At 42.5% G+C, this 23,078-nt stretch overlaps 1 protein-coding gene across 2 annotated transcripts in view; it reads right to left on the reverse strand.

Moving 5' to 3' along the window:
• The window catches only part of SRPX (sushi repeat containing protein X-linked), a 75,921-nt gene extending 63,312 nt beyond the window's left edge, over positions 1-12,609 (reverse strand). Inside the window, exon 1 of one of the 2 annotated variants that reach the window (XM_038419424.2) lies at positions 12,119-12,609. In XM_038419424.2, the coding sequence (XP_038275352.2) occupies positions 12,119-12,455 (337 nt within the window). In that variant the 5' untranslated portion in view covers positions 12,456-12,609. The remainder of the gene's footprint in view (positions 1-12,118) is intronic. The other variant, XM_038419433.2, reaches the window with a different exon arrangement.
• Positions 12,610-23,078: the final 10,469 nt, after the last annotated feature.

Genomic DNA, 23,078 nt, shown 5'->3' on the forward strand with positions numbered 1-23,078 from the left:
ATCTACTAACTAGAAGCCGATATGAAAGATGGTGCCCCCAGTCAGGGTCCAGAGATGCACCCTGGCAGGACACCCAATATCCACTCCTTTCCTAGCCACTGGGAGCGTGCGGAGGCTGGGAAGACTGGATTTCCCACCAAGGCATTGCCTCTGGAAATTGGAGGCAAACATTCAGTCTTTGGGATCTGCCTCTGGCTAGAACATTTAGTCTCCAGCATAGGGGATGTCTGGTACATGGACTGTTTTTAATCCTAATGTGTTTTTAATCTTGTAAAATAGCCAGATGAATGCATATTAATTGTGGCCTGTTTTACTTGTGAGTGACATAGAGAAGCCAGACAGAAAGAATGCATGTATTCAGATGATGAGATTCAAATTAAATATTCCTTATAAATATGCAGCAATTACTTTGAAGCTTTTTATTCCCCCACTGACCCAAAGTTAAAAACTCCAGAGGAAACTGTAACTTATTTAGGCTTATAACTCAGCTCCGACACAAGTTGGAGACAATGTCTCATCCTAGGTGGCAAGATCATGACAACAAGTCTGACAAAGATCCTCTGAATGATGCCAGCATGGACCACAGTCCCTGGAAGGTTTAACATTGGTGGTACAGTCAGACATGGTTAACACTGACTCATATTTTGCCAGCCCACACTGGTTAACTGTAGGCTTTTGGTAAACCATTCAGCATGACAAAGCAGTGCTGAAGAAACCTGACTGATAGAATGAATACACAACTACATTCAAACTATGATGCTATTCTTAGGGTCCGTATGTTCCAAATGTCTACTTCTTGTTCCTTAAAAGGAAATGGCATTTCCTGAAAAGACAAACAAGAGAATGAGGGGAGGGGGTGGAACATAATATATTTGTCTAGCTTTATCACAAACTGACAATCTACACACCAAACTCTTCATTACTTCCCTTGAAATCTCAGATGTATTTATACTGTACTTCTAAGGGTAGTTTAACTGCTTTAACCAGTCTTCTCAAATGTATGATTTAAATAATGCTGTCCATGTAAAGTTGTGCAATAAGTACAAATTGGCAAGATCATTGAGAAAACCTTCTACAGTGGTAACGGTCTCCTCTGTCTAATTTGAGCAACTTCAGAGCAAGTTGTAGAAAACAATTTTCTAACTCATTCATTAAAGTTATTCAAATGCACACATATTTAATATTCACAGATGGTGATAAATGTTAGCCACAACACTTCCTGAAACAAAAGATCATGCAATTTATGTCTAACATCTTCAGCCATGCTGTTGTAAAGCTGCAAAGCTCTCCTCTGTCTTCTTAAAGCATTTTTATACATTTATAATTCAAATCTGGAAGCTGTGGCGGCTGAAACAATGCAGTAAATATTAATAACCCATTTCAACATACCTATATTATCTAGAGGGCTAATTAGAGGAACTACCATAATATGCATTCTCCTCAAGAAAGCAATTGCAATTTCTCATATCAAAGAATACCATCAGTGTGTCTCCGAAAGCTACCTGCAGGATCAGAGCTGTCAGGTTCCACTACTCCTGAAGAGGAGCGTAAGTAGCACACAAATGTTTAAGCTATCTCAGAAAGGAAAAATGGTGTGTGAACATTTCATGCATCCATACACTCTCCCCATTTTCATTCATATGCCCAAACTGATTTAGACAGGGCGGTTTGCCCTGGGTTCTCACAGGGCCTAATCAGAAGCCCACAGAATCCAACAGAAGTCTCTCCATTGACTTCAATGGGCTTTGGATCAGGCCCCTACTGACTGAATAGGATACAAAACAACGTCACAAAAAATGTCCTATTTAACCCGCCTTGACTTGGAGTGGTTTGCAGGGTCTCAGCAACGTGGTATTTTTGCAGGGGCTGCCATGTTGTACTCCACAACTTACACTTTAATTTAATAAACTAGCCCTTATGATTATGAAGATAATGCTGAGGAGATTAAATGAGCATAACCCACGTGATGAGGTCAGCCTAGCTCTGCAGAGGGCCAGCTGAAACAATACACCGGGGAGGTGTGAAAAGGCCATGTCCCTCTCTCAGCAAGGTGCCCAATAATGCTAAGTTATCTATTTCAGTGTGGATTAATGCATGTGTCTGGAAAGAGAAAGAAGGGTCTCCAAGCGCCACCCTGGAAAAGCCGGGCCTGCAGAGCCCCGCTAGCCCCACCAAAGCACATGCAAACTCAAGGAGCCCAGTAGAGCACATAGGATCATATTTTAAACAAGGGCCCTGTCTGCTATGAATGGTCCCTCATTTTGACATCTCAAATGGATGGCATTTGTCTTGGGGGTGGAGCTTGGAAGTGTACCCCCCCCCCCATGTGACTGCTATATTAACCTATGAGAGGAAAAGGAGAGAGAGAGAGAGAGAGAGAGAGAGGAGTTGAAGATAGTGCCAAGACTGAGAAATGGGTGGCAGGATAGACAGTGTTTTCAGCAGTAGCAAAAGGGATACAAGGAGAGGACTTGGCAGGAAAGTGTTTTGGAAATGATATTCTTTCTCCTAGGCGCTAGCTCCATGGGCACCGCCAAAGAGCTGATCAGTGGCTCGGGGAGGAGCTTAGGGGAGGGGGAGAGCAGTGAGCGGCGGGTGGGCAAAGGCCTCGGGGGGGGGGGGGGTGGAGCGGGGGCAGGGACTGAGCAGGGCCAGGGCCTCAGGGCAGAGCAGGGGTGGAGCACATGGGGAAAAAATAAAAGTCAATGCCTATGTTTGTTATTATTTGTTCTGTGGTAGTGCTATGAGGCCCCAATCACAGATCAGGACCCCATTGTGCTATACACTGTAAAACCACAGACCTAAACAATCTTCTGTGCCCCAGAGAGTTTACAATCTAAGTATAAGCCAAGAGACAATAGGTAACCATAATAAAAACAAACAAGGAGAGCAGCACATACAAATGAGACAACACTGGCCAGCATGATAGGCTGTTGGTTTCAGCACACCAGCAGCCTAACCGTTGTCAAGTAGTTTGCAGACATCGCAGCGAAGGAGAGTTTTAAGAAGGGATTTGAAGGAGGACAAAGAGGTAGTTTTGCAGATGTTTACAGGGAGCTCATTCAGAGTGTGGGAAAAAGTGTGAAGGGGGGTGTTTCAAAATTTAACAAATGGACCATGAAGGCTGGCATGTTGAGTATTAGGTGGCAGCAACACAACCAGAAGCTGTTAGAAAGACAAGCTGAGATACAACAGAACGAAAAGGAGTACTTGTTGCACCTTAGAGACTAATAAATTTGTTGTACTCCTTTTCTTTTTGCGAATACAGACTAACATGGCTGCTATTCTGAAACCTGAGACACAACAGAAGTGAACAGAAACACCAGCTCAGACCATAAAACCACTAGTGATTCTTTTCTCATGCAATAATCTTTTCAGCAGAAACGTCCAGTGTTAATATTAGCTAGTATCAAGTTGTTTGATATATTCAGCTATGCATGCTGGTCATCTTACTTTATCACTCCCATCCTAAAAGCCCTTTCTCTCTTCACTAGGCAGGATTTATAGCATGGACATCAACTTAAATATTTGCCTTTGAAAAAAAATGCATTCCTACCAAGTAACCCCTAATATTATACAGTAACTCCTCACTTAAAGTCGTCCCAGTTAACATTGTTACGTTGCTGATCAGTTAGAGAACATGCTTGTTTAAAGTTGTACAATGCTCCCTTATAACATCGTTTGGCAGCTGCCTGCTTTGTCCACTGCTTGCTGGAAGAGCTGCCCATTGGAGCTAGCTGGTGGGGGCTTGGAACCAGGACCAGCAGCCCCCCCCATCAGCTCCCCGCGCAGCAGCCACCCAGCAGGCTATCAATTGCCGGCAGTTCAGCTGTCCCTCCCACCACTGCCATGTGTTGCTCCTGCCCTCTGCCTTGGACCTGCTCCCAGGAGCCTCCTGATTGCTGTGCAGGGGAGGGAAGAGAGGGAGGCTAATGTCAAGGTGTCCCCCTCCCCCTGCACCCCACTTATCCCATCTCCATTTGTGGGGGGGGGGGCAGGAGAGACACAACAGGGCTCAGGACGGAAGGAGCTTCCTGGGAGCAGCTGCCATCTCAACTTGCTGATCTGCTTAACAAGGCAGTGTACTTAGAGTGGGGGCAGTGTATTTAAAGGGGCAATACGCATCTCTCTCTCATATACAGGGTGTGTGTCTCTGTCTGCCACGCTGTCTCCCATCCCTCCATTCATGCTGCCTTGTAGAGTGCGAGACTACATTAGCAACAATGGGTTAATACTTGAGGGCTCAGCCAAAAGCTAGTTCATCATTTAGCAGCAAGACATTCCTTGGGAAATATCCCACCCTCTTCCACTCTCTGACTTCACCACCTCAACCAAGCTTCACAATCATCATCACTGTGTACAGTATTAAATTGTTTGTTTAAAGTTTATACTGTGCATGTGTGTATATATCTATATCTATAGTCTTTTGTCTGGTGAAAAAAATTTCCCTGGAACCTAACCCCCCCCATTTATAATAATTCTCATGGGGAAATTGGATTCGCTTAACATCGTTTCGCTTAAAGTCACATTTTTCAGGAACATAACTACAACATTAAGCAAGGAGTTACTCTACTATGACTGAGAAAGAAATATTCTTCTCTTTTTAAAGTTTATTTTTTGCATTTGACAGAACTTTGTGTCAAGTCAGTATCTACTTTTCCCTGTATAGTCACTTTCGCTTGTTTACCTGTGTCTTTTGCATAGCAAAAGAGAGGAGGAAAACATTAAAACAAACAAGCAAGCAAGCAAGCCTACCCACAACAAGAAACCTGGCCAAATGAGTTAAAACATATTACAGGGGAACTTAGGGGCAAGACAACTTCACCAGAATGATTTGTTCGTTTGGTAAAACTGAGCAGTTTCATGTTGACAGAATCCCCTTAAAAACATGAGAAATCACTCTGCCCATCTTCATATGAAGACAAAACAATACATCAGAAGTTTAGGATATTTAAAGCTCCAGGAAATCTCAGTTTATGAGCAGTTATTTCAAGTTACAGCAAAGATCAGAATCATGGAAGTTAAGAGATATAATCTGGAACCACTTTTAAGGTCCTGCAACATAATTTTTTACTCTGAACAACTTTTATGGTGCTCCTTTAAATATAATTAATAGCTAGAAACTGTGGAAGAGTGCTCACTGCTAGCCAGAAACACTGTATGCACTAACCTTTTAATTTACTGAACTAAAAAAAAGTCCATGCCTTGATTAAAAGATGATTTCTCAAAATTTCCCAGCATTTCACTCCCGGTAAAATAAAGTAAGTCAGAGACTGACAAGGTACAGTTCGAAACCTGAAACAGCAAACGTGTTTGAGGCTACCTAGTATTCTTTGCCCCAGATGCTGTCACAGCTCCTGTATAACCCAGTCTTCATCACCTTCGTAGATGGCATCAGAGATAGCTGCTGATACCATGTTACGGAATTATCAAAAAATCATCTCTGCAGTAACTCAGTCTCAAGTAATGTTTGATTTTTAATTTGGATATATACAAGCAAGACATCCAGCTTCATTGGTTAGACTTGGAGCACATCCGTGTAAAAGAATGCATAAGACCATTGCTTGAATGGCTTTTACACAGATATCCAAAGCCCGTAAAAGCTGTCAAGATGCCCAAAATGCTGCTGAAGTCCACGTGTAGCTCCAGTAATATGCTCTACTCTAGCATCTAAATGTGCCTGAAACATAAATTATACTTTTCACCTATATAGCACTTTTTATCCATTAATCTCAAAGCAGTTTTACAGAGCTAGGTATTATTACTATTCCTGTTTTACAGATGGGGAAATTGAAGCAGAGGGAGGCTAAGTGACTTGCCCAATGAATAAATGACATGGCTGGAAATAGAAACCAGGTCTCCAGACTCCTAACTCAGTGTCTTATTCAATGCACTTGTTCCTTATGATAACAGAGCATTGGCACAACAGTGTTCCTGGTTTCGTACTCCATACCTTTATCAGCCACAATGTGACCTGAACTGTACCCATTCTATTTTCCCTGACATTCCTGGAAGGAATGCGTTTTCTATCATTTGTTTGTAATAACTATTTCAGCCTACTGCTATCTAAGGGAGATGACAAAACCCCAGTACAATGCATCTTCTCATGATCAAATTGTTTGTGATCCGTAGCTTTACTATTCCAAATGGTAGTCATAGGCATCTTTGTTTATTGCAGCAGAGATGAACTGTAACAACCATTAAAATGGATTCACTAATTTGCAGATGCAAGTAACTTGTCAGCAAGAGCTGTCTTACATGTCTCCTTTGCCGTCACTAATGCTTGCATACACATGCCCATCCAAGCCATTATGTGGTTGTTCTATGTACACCATAGAATCTCGCTAGGGACGTCTATTTTAAGGCAGGTAAAATAAATAAAATAGCTGGCCATCTCATATACTCTGATTTTTTTGAAACCTCGTCCTTTTATTTATATGATCTCATGTTTGGTTTCTCATCAGCACAAAATTCCCAAGGTGTTGCTGAATTGTTAGTAGGCTAAGTCTACCCATCAGAGGACTTAACGGCTCTACTGCGCAGGAACCTTTCAGTAAAGTGGGTTGGGCAGAAAAAGATTGGTCACGTGTAGAGGTTACTATGGTTTACTGTTTGGCATACTGTACTGTGTACAGTACAGTACAGTTTGCTGTAACACTTTCCTGTAGGTACACAAAATTAGGATCTGTAAATAGAAGGCACAGCTGGCCAAAAGTAAAACTCTTGTTCTGCATTAGGATTCATGGGTGCAGCTGCCATTGAACTCGACAGGAGTGGTTTATGCACATCCAAAAGCACTAACAGATCCCACATGCACACACTATTTTCTCCATGATTATTAATAAAAAGACAGCAGACTCTATCTGGAAACAATTCTCAGACACCCAGGACAGGAAACTGAAAGCCAGGTGTTTCACAGCACAAGTAGTGTAGGTATTTCCAGAATTCCTCTACAGCATGGGCCAGCGGATAGGGCCCTAGCCTGAGAATCAGGAGATGGGGCTGGGTTCTAATCCCAATTTTGCCAATTGCCTGCTGCATGACCTCACCAAGTCACTTAACATCTCTTCTCAGTTTCCCCTCTCATCCTTTGTCTGTTTAGGTTAAAAACTCTTCAGGGCAGAGACTGTCTGTATGCATGTACAGCAGTTGTGGCTTCTAGGCATCACTGTAACACAAATAATAACATTTGAAAACAGCTATTGTTTTTCAAAAACCAACCAAACTAGGAGGTTGAGAAAGATCACAATGTGAGTATATACATATAGCCTTCCTCAAAATAATTAATTTTAAAAAGTTTTTGACTGCTTTGTTTTCAATATTTGATACACTTCTTAAATTGTTTTCATATCTTTCTCTTCAAGCCAGTCACTCAAAAGATTCACGGTCCATCCGCTGGTCACTTATGTTCTGTTCCTGTCTGAGATCTCTTCTTTAAAACTGTGCCTACTTACTATGAACTTTATTTTAGATATGATTTTCCTCATTTCCATCCACTGAAACTGACGTGAAGAGAGAAGAGAGCACATTGAGTTCCTCTCATGAATATCATATACTGATTCAGTGTCTTATTATTTCATTCCCAGAATCCCAAAGAACTGGCTGAAATATATACATACAGGAATCACTTTACCACTCAAGACACTGTTAACATCTGTCCCCTCCCCTGGTTACTGCACTACTGAAAGGTGCTCAGATACTATGGTGATGAGAGCAGTACAACTACCTTTTTTTCGAATGGTTACAATTCAGGACTTTAACCGTCTTGCTGAACTATTCTAAAGCCTATGACTGCCTAAGGAAAAAGATCAGAGGAGGGAACCTCCACAGGAAGAGACTGCAAAGAGCAGAAGTCTCCAAGGAAGAATTCCACTAATTATTTTCCCTCTCAAATCCCTGGAAAGATTTTGGCCAAATACCAAAAGAATAAAATAAAATAAAATTAAAAACTAAAGAGCAGAAAGGACTCCTGGATTTAAAACTTCAGCAGAAAGACTTCGCCACAGTAAACTGCATGGAACTGAATTTAACCACTTCCAAAAGACAGAGCTGAGTTAACCTGCTGGGATTTGAACCTGTTACAAGGAATCTAGGTATTCTGAAGCTGACACTGTAATCGTTTTGATGATTAGCAAAAGTGATAAGAAAATAAAGGAATATGTGAATATCCCATAGAATTATCTAAACAAGGTTAAAGTAATCTTGACTTGAGTAGTTTTTACTGCACACCATCAGAACCATCAACCACTATTCAAAGACTTCTTTTCACAATGCCTTGATTAAAGTAAGTATCTGAAGCATGGTGTGTAGAACACTGTCAGAGCCAGCGCAAGGCAAAAGCAAACTAGGCAATTGCTTAGGGCCCTGAGCAGATCAAGGGATTCCCCATTCTCTTTTTTAGTATGTGTTGTGGGGAGGGCTCAAAATATTCTTGCTTAGGGCCCCCAAAAGGTGAGCACTGCTTTTGAATGCAGTATACTGTTGAATTCAGAATATGAGGCCCAGAAACATAGCATTGCTAATAAGTTGGCAAGCTGAACTGTCTAACTTCAAGAGCAGTAGCCAAAATAAACTATTTTCCATATTTAGGTAACAAATTATTATTGAAATAACAGAAGCTCTGCGTGGATCCAACACAGGGTGCTTTTCTTTATCAGCAGAAATGACCAATTACCCAATTCTTTGACTGCAACAGAGAGTTAAAATGGATGTACAGTATGATTTGTTTGTATTTAATATAGCATTGCACCAATGAGATTTTTTAATTCATTTAAAAGCTTATCCATGTCTATTCAAACGTGTTTCATATTTAACAGCTGACAATTCTAGATTAAAGTAACTCCAGGGGAGAAAAGAAAACACTTATTTACAATTTCAGTAGATTTTATATTGACCGAAAATAAATATTTGAGAAGAAAAACAAACATTTTTATTATATTAAACGATAAAGCCAATGGAATGTGTAATCTTTTAACTATACAGTAGGTTTATCAATACAGTTGCTACTGATTTTCACTGCCTCAGAATCTTCGCCACTACAGATAAAAGGAAAACTGGATTTTCAAATGCAATGAAAGCTGAAACAAGCACGCCATTGTGCAGTCAACTCAAAGATTATGAGCAAAGACTTGGATTTTTGAAGTCTGGGTAAGCAGAGACTGGACACAGAGCAGTAGCGACATGTTCAGGCTCTTAAGAGGAAAGCCAAACACTGGATATTAGCATTTTCATGCAGACCAGTTAAAGAATAGCATCAACATGACCTGCAATGTAAGGCGCTCAACTGTCTTCCCAAGCAAAGAAATAGAGTCTGGCAGCAGCAACTCTCACAGAAATGGCAGTGCAGATATTTCTGTTGACTTCTTGAATTAGCAATTGATGTTTCTAATACCTTAGTGTTTATTACAGAAACAATGCAAATTTGTGTTCCAGCATCTTTGTGTTGGAAGGAAATTAACTGAAACATGCCAACAAAAATAGGCAAACTTCAGCTCATTATAATAGTCACATATCTAATTTTAAAAAGAAAAAGGAGTACTTGTGGCACCTTAGAGACTAACAAATTAAGTACTCCTTTTCTTTTTACGGATACAGACTAACACGGCTGCTACTCTGAAACATATCTAATCTTACTATCCCCAAAGATCATGACGATTGTTCAAGCAAAGAATGCTCCTGGACCCAAAAAACAATTTATATCGCCAATGTGCAGAGGTTCTACAGTTGTAGATTCCTGGATTACATTATGAATCACATTTACTTGTTTACTGCTTCTATATTCTGTGATCCTAGACAAATACATACTTAGCTGAATTGACAAATACCCATTAGTTTTGAACAGCTTTGTTTTTGTGCATTCATTTCAGATGGCTAGATCTGTTACCATTTTGACATACCTTAATTTGGCAAGATAGCTGTTTTAAAGGAGCAGAGAGCTACAGACTCTGATTTCCTTTTCCCTTAGGAATGAACGCAAATTTCAGTTTCCAGCTTAAAACTTGATAAAACACGTGATGATTTGAGAATGACAGCATTAGAATAAGTGCAGTACTGTTTTTTAGGAGTATGGTGGCTACAACATACCTATTTATGGTCCAGTTGTGGCACTTCACAAGATTATTCTAAAATACTCTTAGTTAATTAACCTCTAATTGAATTAAAACAATTAACAAAAAACAAAAGCAACCTCCTGTAACCACTAAGAAGCAAAACTACATCACCATGCAAACTTTTTGTCACTGAAAATGTAAACTAAGATTAACCCTCTTTATGCCCAGTCACAGATGGGATATGGGGAAAGGGAAGCTAGATGAAGAAATCTTCAGTAAACCCTTCAGTAACCCTATATTATATGAGATCCTTAAAGAACATTGGGAAGCTGAGAGGTCCCACATTTGCCCTTCTCCTCACCTAAAAATACCACAGACATTCCATGCTCCTTACATGGGCTTCTATGTGCACTTTAACTGTCTTCCACTGGCTTTACAGGAAAAAGGTGTGATGAGTCAAGGTACCATACCTTTAGGCATGCATCAACAGAGCAGGAAATGTAGATATGCTGGCTTTGGTCCCTTAATTTAAGTATTATTGTAGCCATTATTTTGGAAGGCTGATAACCTTTCACAACATGAATATGTATTGTGGAACCACCACAGACACTGTCTCTTTAAAACGCTGTCTTTTTGAAACCAAAAAATTGCATATTTTAAAAACAAATGATCCAAAGCTCTGTCACAGAGAAATTTTATTTAATGTTTTAACCCACTTCTTTTCAGAACCAGCAATTAAAAAAAATAAAAATAGGTGTGCAGACCTCCTGCAGATTCCCATATAACAAGTAAGTAACAAACACTATTTCAAGAGCCCTCTTCTGATAGCTTTTATGATGCTGGTACAAATGCAAGGGAGCTAAAAGAACAAGAAAGGCTTTGTTCATTTCAGTGCCATGAGAAACACAAAGTAAATCCATGTTTGCCAAATAAAATAGCACACATTTGTCAAACAGTAAGAGGGTGCCACAAAGAATGGAAAATCAATAAACATTAAAAAGACATTAAAAAGCAGATGACACAGGGCTTGTGTTTCTGTAAAAACATGTGTAGATCAGTTAATATTTTACTAGTGCAAACTAAGAGATCCCATATGTTATCTCTCCCCCACACCCCCAGGACTGTACTTTCTTCAGAAAGGGCTGACTTCAATGGAAATACAGAAAGCCTTTCCAGGCTAGTAACTCTGCCTCTCAGCTGGAATTGATGACTGCTATACTTTTGCTGGTACACTGGGCAACTTTGCTAAAGCCACCTTTGATGCAATCTCCAAGACCTACAGTTATCTGACCCCTGACCTCTGGAAGGAGACTGTATTCACCAAGTCTCCTTATCAGGAATTCACTGATCATCTGGCTAAGACCCACACCAGAGTCTCAGTGCAGAGAACCCAGGCAGCTGCTGTGGCAACTATTCAAATATTTTTGTATAAAATAAAGTGATAAGTGAACAAGAAAAAAGAAGTGTCTAGTTTGCGCAGGGCTTGGTCCTGGAAAGATGCGAGACTTCAATGTCAATAAAGGAGCTGGGAAGGAGTTGCAACACTGCCTGCCAGCCAGGGCAACAAGAAATGCCCAGCACGCCTCTACAGTCTACGCTGAAGTTAGATGTTTGCAAGAGTTTGTGCGAGAGATTTTCACAGCTACTCCCACGTCAACAGACCAGCGTTTGAATGAACGCGAGGAGCCCAGGCAGGGGACCGCTCCCGGGTCTATCAGTGCGCAGGGAAATCGAGGCACGTTGGTATCCCGCTCCCGTCCCAACGCAAGTCACACAGCAGGCCGGGGCAGGGGGCGCTGGGCTGCGCAGCCCAGCTAACACCTGGCGAAGGGGGGCTCGGCGAGGGAGGACTCCGCCCGGAGGCCAGCGGGGCGCACCTAGGCTGGGCCAGGAGAGGCTAGGAACGGACGCGTCCCTCTCCGAGCAGCCGGGCCAGGGGCTGTTGCGGCAAAGGAAGGCGAGGGACTGCGGAGCCCCTGCCCCGCTGCAGCAGCGTTTCAGGGCTGGGAGCCCCGGCTCCCCTGGCCGCAGCCCCCGCCCCAGCAGAGTCAGGCGCCCCGCTCCCCTACCTTCGTACGCGAGGCTCAGGCACACGCCCACGGCCAGCAGCCAGGCTAAGCAGAGCGAGCGGCTCCCCATGTTGCGCGGCTGAGTCCCTTCCCCGCCCGAGGCTGAGCGACTAGGGGGCAGGCGGAGGAGCGGGACAGAGACATTCTCCGCGCGGGCTCTGGGGCTCCGCGGCAAACTCCTCCCTCCTCCTCCTCCCCCTCCCCCTCCCCCTCCCCCTCCTGCCGCCGCTCTGAGCTCCCCCCCCGCGGCCCGGGACGCCGCGCCGAGCTGCAGGGAGCCTGTGGCCCAGCTGCCTTCCCCGCCTCTCCCGCCAAGCCTCGCTCCTTTCAGATGCATTTGAAGGCGGCTCTGGGCTCTCTCTCTCTCTCTCTCTGGCGGAGTCTGCAAGAGTTCCTGCAGGAGCCATGGACGCTCAGAGCCCGGATCGCTGGCTGGTCTCCCGCCTGGAAACGATCAAAGCCCCCCACCCCAGGGCCATACCCCGTCCCGGGCAGACAATGCCTACCTCTGACAGACCGCTCGGGGGGCTCCCTCTGTTACACCTTGCCAACGCTGGCACAGCTCGGCCTGCCTGCAAGGGACTAGGAGTGAACCGAAAGGATTTTGTTACAGCCCTCTTCCCTCCCGCCCTCCAGCAAAATCACAAGACAAAGGATCCCACCCTGATAGACACGCAGCTGTTTACTGCTTGGGACCCCCACCACACGGCTTGCCTCTCAGTCCCCACACTGAAAAGAGGGACATCGTTGTTTTCTTGAACACACAGTTTTATGTTTATTTTTTAATTACATACAAGCTTGTAAATAGCCTGGACCGTATTACAATGGAACTAAATGATTCTGGGTACTAAAAGCACGTTATGTGGAAACCCACTATTTAAAAGAAAAAGACCATTTGTTCCGATCATAGAATATTAGAAATGGAGAGATGCAAGAGACCCTTAGAGGAGATCAAGTCCAGCCCCGCTGTGCTGAGGCAAGGCCACAGTTACCATATTTTGTATCAGAGATCCCCAGTCTTCCCTCCCCCTGTCTCTGTCCCCTGTGTCAGTGACCCTCAGCACACCCTCACCTCTGTTTCCCATGTCAGAGACATTGGACCCAAATGGGTCCTGCCCAAGCTATCCACACAACTTGGTCTATGGCAAACTTTCTCAGTTGCATGCTACTCTAGAAGGGAGTGAGGCAGAGACAGCACCACACGTATCGGGGAAGGTGGAGGTATCTACCACTGGGTGTGGTTGTGTCCAGGTGCCAATGTGGGACCAAAGGACAACTTTACAAATCAGGGCCAGATATGAGATGTCCTGCTCTATGCAGGACACTTGAGAGGGATGCCATCTGGCATTGACTCCGCAATTTGCAAACTAGGACCACTACCCTCTTTAGTGTCGGAACAGTGGGAGGAAACTTGCCATGAGATCTCCTTTCACCTCCACTAGTGATTACCAGTCCAGATCCCCTTTCAGGAGCTGTATGAGGGGAAGGCAATATGCTACTAGTTCCAATCCCTTCTCTGGCAACAGTGGACCAGAGAAAGAAGCAAATGGGTGCCAGCTCAGAGCTCCTCCTGTAACAGCAGTGGGACAATAAGGATGGCACTCACTGCCAGTTTAGGCCTGGAAAATTCCATTCCCCACAGCCCCCATTTCAGATGTCCTGCACTTGAGCTGCTTTGGTTGCTCAGAAGTTTCCAGTATTGCCAACCTCCAGTGCTCAAAAATCATGAATCAAGCCCCCCAAATCATGAGATTTTTAAAAAAGTATTTTTTGGGGGGTGGGAGGTATTTGTCCTTGGGTTTTGAGGTACAAGGCTACTCTTGTGTCACATTTTTAGGCTCTCCTCCATAAGCAGAAGGGACAGAAACTTTGTTTTTTTAAATAAAAGACAAGATTCTCATGTTCAGTAACTCCTCGCTTAACATTGTAGTTATATTCCTGAAAAATGCTACTTTAAGCAAAACGATGTTAAGGGAATCCAATTTCCACATAAGAATTAATATAAATAGGGGGGTTAGGTTCCAGGGAATTTTTTTTCACCAGACAAAAGACTATACAGTAATCACTAATCTAAAAGAGTTGGGACTTTAAGAAAAATATCAAAGTTTGCAAAACTTATGATAAAAAACATGGGAACTGGCAACACTATTTTGGCAATAGCTAGAATAAGAACTCATCTTCCTCCACTCTAGAAAGGAAGCATCTGATGTGGGTAAAATAATGTTGAAGGGATAGTGTAAGGGAGTGGAGTCCTGCTGGCATGTAGCCTTCAAAGACAGTGCAGGCCAACAGTGTAAAAGGAGAGAGATTCCAGTCAAGGCCTGGGAGTCCAGGTCAAGACAACAGCAGGATTTAGAGCAGGCCTCTGCAGAACAGGGAAAGGTGCCAAACTGGGAGAGGGAGTTTTCTTTTTCTGAATTATTTTTTTAAAGGGCATCAGTTTTCTCATGGAGGATAGTCACCGCTCAGAGAGTGATGTTTTAAAACAAAGCAGAGAGACTAAAACCATGACACTGCACATAAATCCTCCATAGTAGGACTCAGGGAGGGGTGTCAGAGGATGGGCTAAAAGATCAGGGTTATCATGGTCTCTGTGTGTGTTTGTGTACCAACATGTTCTCTACCCACATGCATTTTATTCTTGCCGAGAATAGGATTAATCTGCACAAACAGAGTAGTGTTGTATCGAGAACCATTGCCAGCAGAATCAAGGATGTAAAATTTCTTGCAGATAATTTCTATTCTCCTAGCATTGTCCCCCCCAATTTCTGACATCTGGGCTGCTCTCCTCCCTTTGCAGCTCAGAGAGGCAGATCAGAGTTTTAGAGTTGCATGATCTGGCCACACCCTCTCAGTTCCAGCTTCCTTCCAGCTGAGTTATTCCCAAACTGTAGAATTTGCATAACATCATTAATAACAAATAACAAAGTAACTATACACTTTAGACCAAAGAAGATGGTCATATCATAACAATCCCACTTAGTATCTGACCCTTGACTCATGAGCCATCCAGGACGGGTAGAATTGTGGGAGATGCTGCTACTAGAAAGTAAATTATCAGTACGAAATTTTCCATTCAGCAGCTCAGTATCTCCCATAGTTCTTGACATCTGGGAAGTAGCGAGTAATGAACAGATGTAAGGAGGGTTATAGAAAAGGTCAGAAAAAGGAAAACAATATCCCTCCCCATCCATATTTTCTCAAACTGCAAAATCATTTCTGGGCAAACCCGCATCACCTTCCTGCCAAAGGAAGTCCACCTTGTAGTTATTGATAAAAATGGTAGCATTTGACCAGGTGGTTGCCTTACAAATTTCCGCTGTGGATGAATTAGCTCTTTCCGCCCATGAGGTTGCCAGAGATCAAGGAGTGTGCCCTGAACCCTTTTGGAACCAGAATCTCCAATGCCTTGTACACTTCCACAATACATAGTCTAATCCACCTAGCAACAAACGACTTTCAAGCTCCAAATCCTTGGCATTTCAGATGAAAGGATTCAAATAGGGCACCTGATCTCCTCATGGCCTCTATGTTTGAAGTATATTTTCAGAGCCCTTCTGACAACTAAGGTGTACCACCTCTGCTCAGTGGATGCTGTGGCACTGGACAGAAGGAAAATACAGTAGAACCTCAGAGTTATGTACACTACAGTTACAAACTGACCAGACAACTACACACATTTGGAACTGGAAATACACAGTCTGGCAGCAACAGAGACCAAAGAAGAAGCAGCAGCAGCAAACACAATACAGTACTGTGTTAAACATAAACTACTAAAAAAAATGGAAAGCAGCATTTTAATTCTGCATAGTAAAGTTTCAAAGCTGTATTAAGTCAATGTTCAGTTGTAAACTTTTGAAAGAACAACCATAATGTTTTGTTCAGAATTATGAACATTTCAGAGTTACGAATAACCTCCATTCCCGAGGTGTTCATAACTCTGAGGTCGCACTTTAGAACAATCTCTTGGGCAGTGTGGAAAAATGTGGAAAGAAGACTTCACTTTAGGGATAAATGATTCCAGAGTTCTGAGCACCACCTTCTCCTCATGTAACATGAAATAAAATTTCTGTGTAGGGAGCGCCGCCAGCTCCAACACTCACCTGGCCAACATAATGGCCAGTAGAAAACAAGTTTTGATAGACAAATAAAATGCTGACACTGACATCAGTGGTTTGAAGGGATGGTTTGTCAGGACTCTCACTACAAGTCCAACTTGAGAAAAAGAGGTCCAATTGGCTAACCAGACTGCCCTACAGAATCTGGCTACCTGGGGGTTCTCTGCCACAGAACCCACAGATTCTGTGAACATCACACTACTAAGGGCAGACACCTGACGTACAGTAGTGCTAAGTTGAAGACCTTTGTCGAAGCCAAAACCAAGACAGCCAGAATTCCTGAATTTCTAGGGCTTGCTTCGTGTTCCTGGCACCAGCCCCAAAACTTGGTCCAGACAGAGGAGTATGCTTTCAAGGTCAATATTCTTTGAGAAGAAAGAAGTGTTCTGATGACAGTGGAGGACAGACCCAACAATACTAGAGCTTACCTTTCAATAGCCAGGCTGTTAGATGCAGCCGGTTCAGTTCCGGATGAAGCAGAGGACCTTGTGAGAAGATGTCCTATGTCTCTGGGAGCTGTAGAGATAGAGGTCCCAATTTCAGCTCTATCAGATCCGAAAACCAGGGTCTCCTCAGCCAAAGTGGAGTTACCAATATTACTGTCTCCTGTTCTCGCTTTATTTTCTGGACCACCTCCCCTAATAATGGGAAAGGTGGAAATACCCAGAGGAGGCCCTAAGGCCATCTATGTGATAGGGCATATGTCCCCATGGATCTGGGGTCCACTTTTCTATAGTGAAGTACTTTTGTGAACCATGTTAACATGGTTCACAAATAAGTTGATTGAGGTCAGGCGGAATAATTAGACGATTAACTCAAAGACTACCTGATTCGGGCACCACTCAGAGTTGTTCACCTTGAACCTGCTGAGCCAGTCCACCTTCTGGTTCAGGTCTCCCTTTATGTGAACTACCCTGAGGGAGAGAAGAGAATGCTCCACCCACTGCACGTTTTCCATTGCTTCATTGTGTAGTGCTGGGCTTCTTCTTTTCCTCCTCACTTGTTCAAATATGTGACCGTGGTTGTGTTGTCTGACTGAATCAGAGCGTGGTTCCCCTCTAGGCTGACTGGAACTTCATAGTAGCAGCATGACCGCTCTCTGTTCTAAAAGGTTTATGCTGCTGGTCCTTTCCTCTAGGTTCTTAATGCCTTGAGCTGTTTGGGACCCCAGGTGTGCTCCCCAGCCCTCCAGGCTGGCATCAGTTGTAAGGATCAGCTGGAAGGCATATGGGGGTTCCCTTGCAGACTTTGCCCTGGGATGATCACCATTTGATCATCTGTGTCAGAACCCACACTTGATCTGTCATGCATTCCAAGTGCCCCCCTCATACCTTTAGGATAAAGCCTTGAAGGCACCTGATGTGTGATTACCCCCATGGAATGATCCCCAAGCATGATACTAGGAGGCCTAGGAGTTGAAGGCCCAGTGCAATACTGGGCCTCTTACAGTTCCAAAACAAATGCAAGGAGGTCTTCAATCTTCTGGTACCTCTCTAGAGATGGATATATCCTTGCTATCAAAGTGTCTGTGCCCACTGCCAACTGAGTTATTTGGGTGGACAGAATCAAGGAGCTTTTCTTGATGTTGATAATAAAGCCATGCCTCTGCAGGAGATTCAAGGTCAGTTATGTAGCTCTGTGGGCCGCTGCTTGGGATGGAGCTTTAAGATGTCACCCAGAAAGGGGTTCTGGGTGGAACTCTGTGACTCTGGGTATGATCACCACCTTTGTAGAGACTGGGGGAGGGGGCAAGGACGAGTAAAATGGGACAGGGATGACGCCATAGAGGTTAGGGTCTCCCGCCAGAACTTCAGTTTCTTCATCCACTTGTTGAGCCTTTTGAGATCTAGAATGGCTTGGATCCCGTCCTGTTTACTTCTGAATGATAAAGAAGATGGAATAGCACCCTGAGAATCTTTCTTCTGAGGGCATACTCTATTACTCCCATACCCGGGAGGTGAGAACTCTCATTCTGGATTAGATCATGCTTTACAGCATCATACAAGACGGGGACTGGATGAAAAACAGATGGGGTGGAGCCTGTAACTCAAGAGAGTATCCCTACCTCACTATCTCCCTGACTCACTGGTCTGGGATCAAAGCAATCCATTCCTCCAGGAAATGGGAAATCCCTGCCCCCAAGCTGCAGCTCCAAATCTGGGCGGAGACCTATGCAGTCTTTGTCATAAAGAGGCTTTGGGAGTGGCAGGTTCTCTTGGGCCTTTTCTCCTAAACCATAGTTCCACAGCTTTTCTCTGGAGAACCTGCTTATCTCTTTGCTGGTATTTCTGTAAGGATGAAGGCCAAAAGGAATGCCTGTGTCTGAAGGCTGGGCTGTACGCTCTCTTAAAGGCATGGTGTGGCATTGGAAAGGACTGTTTAGATTTTGCGGCATTGTCTGCCACTAGCTTGTCTCTAAAAACCTGGCCTTTATGAATTTGGCAGAGCACATCATCTGTTTTGAGAGGCTATCCACCTTCCAGGGACAGAGCTATCTGTGAAACCCTCTGGCAAAATGTGTGCCTCATCCCCCTCCAAGGCTGGTTCACACAGACAATGACAACCTAACTACTACTGCTATCCGTTACTCCATTAGCTCAAGTGGCAGAGGGCAGTGCAGTGGATGATGAACCATATGGGTGTCAATATATCTTCAGTGGGATTTTTTTTTCAGTTTCAACCTTAATTCGATTCTCTGGTGTGTCTGCATTATGATACAGATGTTAAGTATATGACCACATACTATTTTTCCACAGGATCCATGCTTCTTCAGTGTATGTCTTGGGGAAAAATTTATCCCTATACTGTATATGCAGAAGAGAACTTACTCATTTTGTAGTTTTTCTTCTTCTGTCAGTGACATTCTAGTTTTAAAGTTCAGCAGCAGGGGAAGCAGCAGCCAGCTGTCTTTCATAAGCTACAACCAGACAGGAACCACTAGAGGCCAGCGTTTCACCAGGTTTTTATCTCACTCACTGGATAAAATTGACTGAAAGATACAGAACTAAGGAAGTTTCATTCTTCTTTAGACAGCAAATTACTAGTGCTACTTAACAGTCACTTCGCTGTTTGCAATAACCATCTTAGGAGAGATCCTAACTATTTTTCTTAAAATGGGACATATGCCGTTGACAGAGTAATGCATCAAATTGTTATACCATCTTCTGTTAAGAAGGTGGAGGACTAAAGTATTGTTGCTAAGTGTAGGAGTATTATTCTTGTACTTTGTATCACAGGATGATTTTAAATTTTGGTAGCATTGATATTTGTTATTGGTAGGAAGTATGCAGCACGACTATTAATCTGAAAAACGGTGTCACATTACAGAGTATTGAAATGGGCTCAGGTGACCAGAGGGCAAGTGTGAACAATCGGGACAGGCGGTAGGGGGTAATAAGTATCTATATAAGAAAAAGCCCCCAAAATAGGGACTGTCCCTATAAAATCGGGATATCTGGTCACCCTAAAAGGGCTCATAGAAGAGCTGCCAAATAATAGCCTTTAAATTTCACAGGGAAATATGCTTGGATGTAGCATGTGAAATTTCAGGGGGAATAATTTGTTTCTGTGGGACTGAAAAAGAAGGCTTATATTGGGAAGCTGGTTTGTCATTTAAAATATAGAGGCAGATGCATCCCTCCATAACTGAGTTTCACTGGTTGTATCTGTGAAAGTTCTAACTCACATAAGTAAATTTTATAGGGATTTAAAAGATTATAAGCCTTAGTGTTCAATACATTTATGATAGCTTTCTAAATCTATTACCTTAGTAGCTTATCCATTTTTCCATCTGCAAACCGATTGAAAATATATTGTCTATTAAAACTTAACCTTAAAATCTGCCAATCAGTTTGAAGATATTTGCTAACTTCATAACTTGATACTTATGACAGGGTTGTGTTCAGGAGATTCCACAGCTAGAAAAGTAAGGGTGTTATAGGTCAGGACTACACTGCAATTACTCCATCAGTTGAAGAAGAAGCATATAGCTGCATTGTGGTTTTGTCTAGGGCTATTAACACACTTTTTCATAAGCATTAAAAATTGAAATAAGAAGGTTTTTTCTCCTTTAGTACACAAAAGGAGTCAATGGGATATGCTGTGGGCAATACTATCAACAAATATCTTGAGAATGTAAGTCTGGATATATTGGTTCAATTTTGGGCAACTAAAGTGACGGAGAGGTATTTTTAAAAGAAATATAATAGAACATGTCAAATTCCATGCATTTTTGTGAGTGTGTTTCTGATAATACACTAAAACTATATCTACATTATAAAGTTCTTTTGGACATCATTTGTCAAAAACCAAATTGTGATTAGCTGGACCATTTTAATGTCATACTCACGCTTAAATTCTACCTGAACTCACATTTATGTTACCCACAGCCTTAAAAGAAGATAGGCTTGTGTACACATGATAAACATGCCAAAATGTGATCTGATTTACATCAACTCCATTGACTTCATCTGGGTAACAAGAGATAAGGGGTGGACACAATATGTGTATATAAGCTATCTGGGGAAAAAGTAATAAAAATTACCACTCGGTATAGCACTATGTTCTTTGGGAGTATGAAAAACAATCAGAAATGTGTGTTCATGTCCCACTGCCCTGATCCTGCACCAACAAAGTCAATGGGAGTTTTCCTATTATATCACCAACATTATTGTGTGGGCTGTATTGTCTCTTGAGCTCATGCAGGGTTTTTGAACACCCTTGAAGTGATGGTAGATGTAGGGCCAGATCCTGTGCTTTTTGACATCAATGCTGATTTACTATTTCTCTATCTGTAAGCTAGGCCATCTTTTAAAAAAGCATTATATAAAAATAGTAATGCAGAGAACCTTAAAGCAAACAGCAAAAGATAGCTGCACTCAGCCGTTTTCTTGAAAGGATAAAAAGTTCTAACAGATATATTTAAAGCAGCAAGTACAGTATTGATTAAGAGTAAGGTGATCAGACAGCAAGTGTGAAAAATCAGGACACGAGGTGGGGTAATAGGTGCTTATATAAGAAAAAGCCCAAATATCAGGACTGTCCCTATAAAATTGGGACATCTGATCACCCTAATTAAGAGTGAGCAACTTAATTGCTGGGCCAGGGGCCAGAGGAAGGAAAAGAGTTGGCTGTAAAGATTGAGGTGCTATAGTTATACCTGCGGAGCACACAACCTCCACTGCGTGGTAATTTTGATGGTGAGTTTTAGAAAAAAATGAATCTTAAAGAGCCATCCCACTGGCAGGAGCCAGGACCATGTAATCCAGGAATAGTGATTTATGCTGAAATACTTAGCTTTGGAAAATAAGGGTAAATGGTAAAAAACAAAAGCAGTGCTCCAAATCATTTCTATGATGGAACCTTTTGCTATTATTTAGCTGACAAAATACCTTTTAATGAACAATATCCTTTTTATCATGCAGTAAACTATATAAAATGTGGTATTATTAAAGATGAAAAATCATTTATTTTTAAAAATCATTTATTTTTAATCAGTGCACACTACCTGTTAGAGACTTGACTTTTGTGGCAGCAAACATCCCGTTTTCATGTAACTGTACTTGGAAGGGAACCAGGCAGAGGAAAAGATGGGCTAGTGAAGGCGAAATAGAGCTCAAGAATAGGTTTGCAGAGTTGGAAAATGAAGAAGGGGCTCAGCAGATGATCCACCTTCCTGAAGGTGGAAGGGCAAGGAAGAAGAGAAGAGCAGCTAGTCCTATAGGAAAAGAGGAAGAGTCAATGGAGACTACACCAAATATGAGTCCCAGGAGGTTACAGGATGGGTTGAAGAGGACTACAAGGGAGAATAGGAACAGAAAGAAATTGCACCCAGAGGGAACAGGGGATAGACTGGACAATAACACAGTCACTAGGAAAAGGCAGGTCTACATGATCGGGGACTCTTTACTGAGAAGAATAGACAGGCCTGTAACCAGAGCTGATCCAGGGAATAGAAAGGTGTGCTGTCTTTCAGGTGCTAAGATACGGGATGTAGACCTGAGGTTGAAAAGGATCCTAAAGGGACCTTATTGAGGTCAGAACATGTAGGGATAAAGTGAGACAGGCTGAAAGTCAAGTAGAGTTGGACCTTGCAAAGGGAATTAAAACCAATAGTAAAAGGTTCTATAGTCATATAAATAAGAAGAAAACAAAGAAAGAAGAAGTGGGACCGCTAAACACTGATGATGGAGTGGAGGTTAAGGATAATCTAGGCATGGCCCAATATCTAAACAAATACTTTGCCTCAGTCTTTAATAAGGCTAATGAGGATCTTGGGGATAATGGTAGCATGACAAATGGGAATGAGGATATGAGGATATGGAGGTAGATATTACCATATCTGAGGTAGAAGCGAAACTCGAACAGCTTAATGGGACTAAATCAGGGGGGCCCAGATAATCTTCATCCAAGAATATTAAAGGAATTGGCACATGAAATTGCAAGCCCATTAGCAAGAATTTTTAATGAATCTGTAAACTCATGATTGGAGAATTGCTAACATAGTTCCTATTTTTAAGAAAGGGAAAAAAAGTGATCTGGGTAACTACAGGCCTGTTAGTTTGACATCTGTAGTATGCAAGGTCTTGGACAAAATTTTCAAGGAGAAAGTAGTTAAGGACATTGAGGTCAATGGTAAATGGGACAAAATACAACATGGTTTTACAAAAGGTAGATCATGCCAAACCAACCTGATCTTCTTCTTTGAGAAAGTAACAGATTTTTTAGACAAAGGAAACACAGTGGATCTAATTTACCTAGATTTCAGTATGGTGTTTGATACCGTGCCACATGGGGAATTATTAGTTAAATTGGAAAAGATGGGGATCAATATGAAAACTGAA

This window comes from Dermochelys coriacea, chromosome 1, assembly GCF_009764565.3.
Source record: "Dermochelys coriacea isolate rDerCor1 chromosome 1, rDerCor1.pri.v4, whole genome shotgun sequence".
Lineage (NCBI taxonomy): Eukaryota > Metazoa > Chordata > Testudines > Dermochelyidae > Dermochelys > Dermochelys coriacea.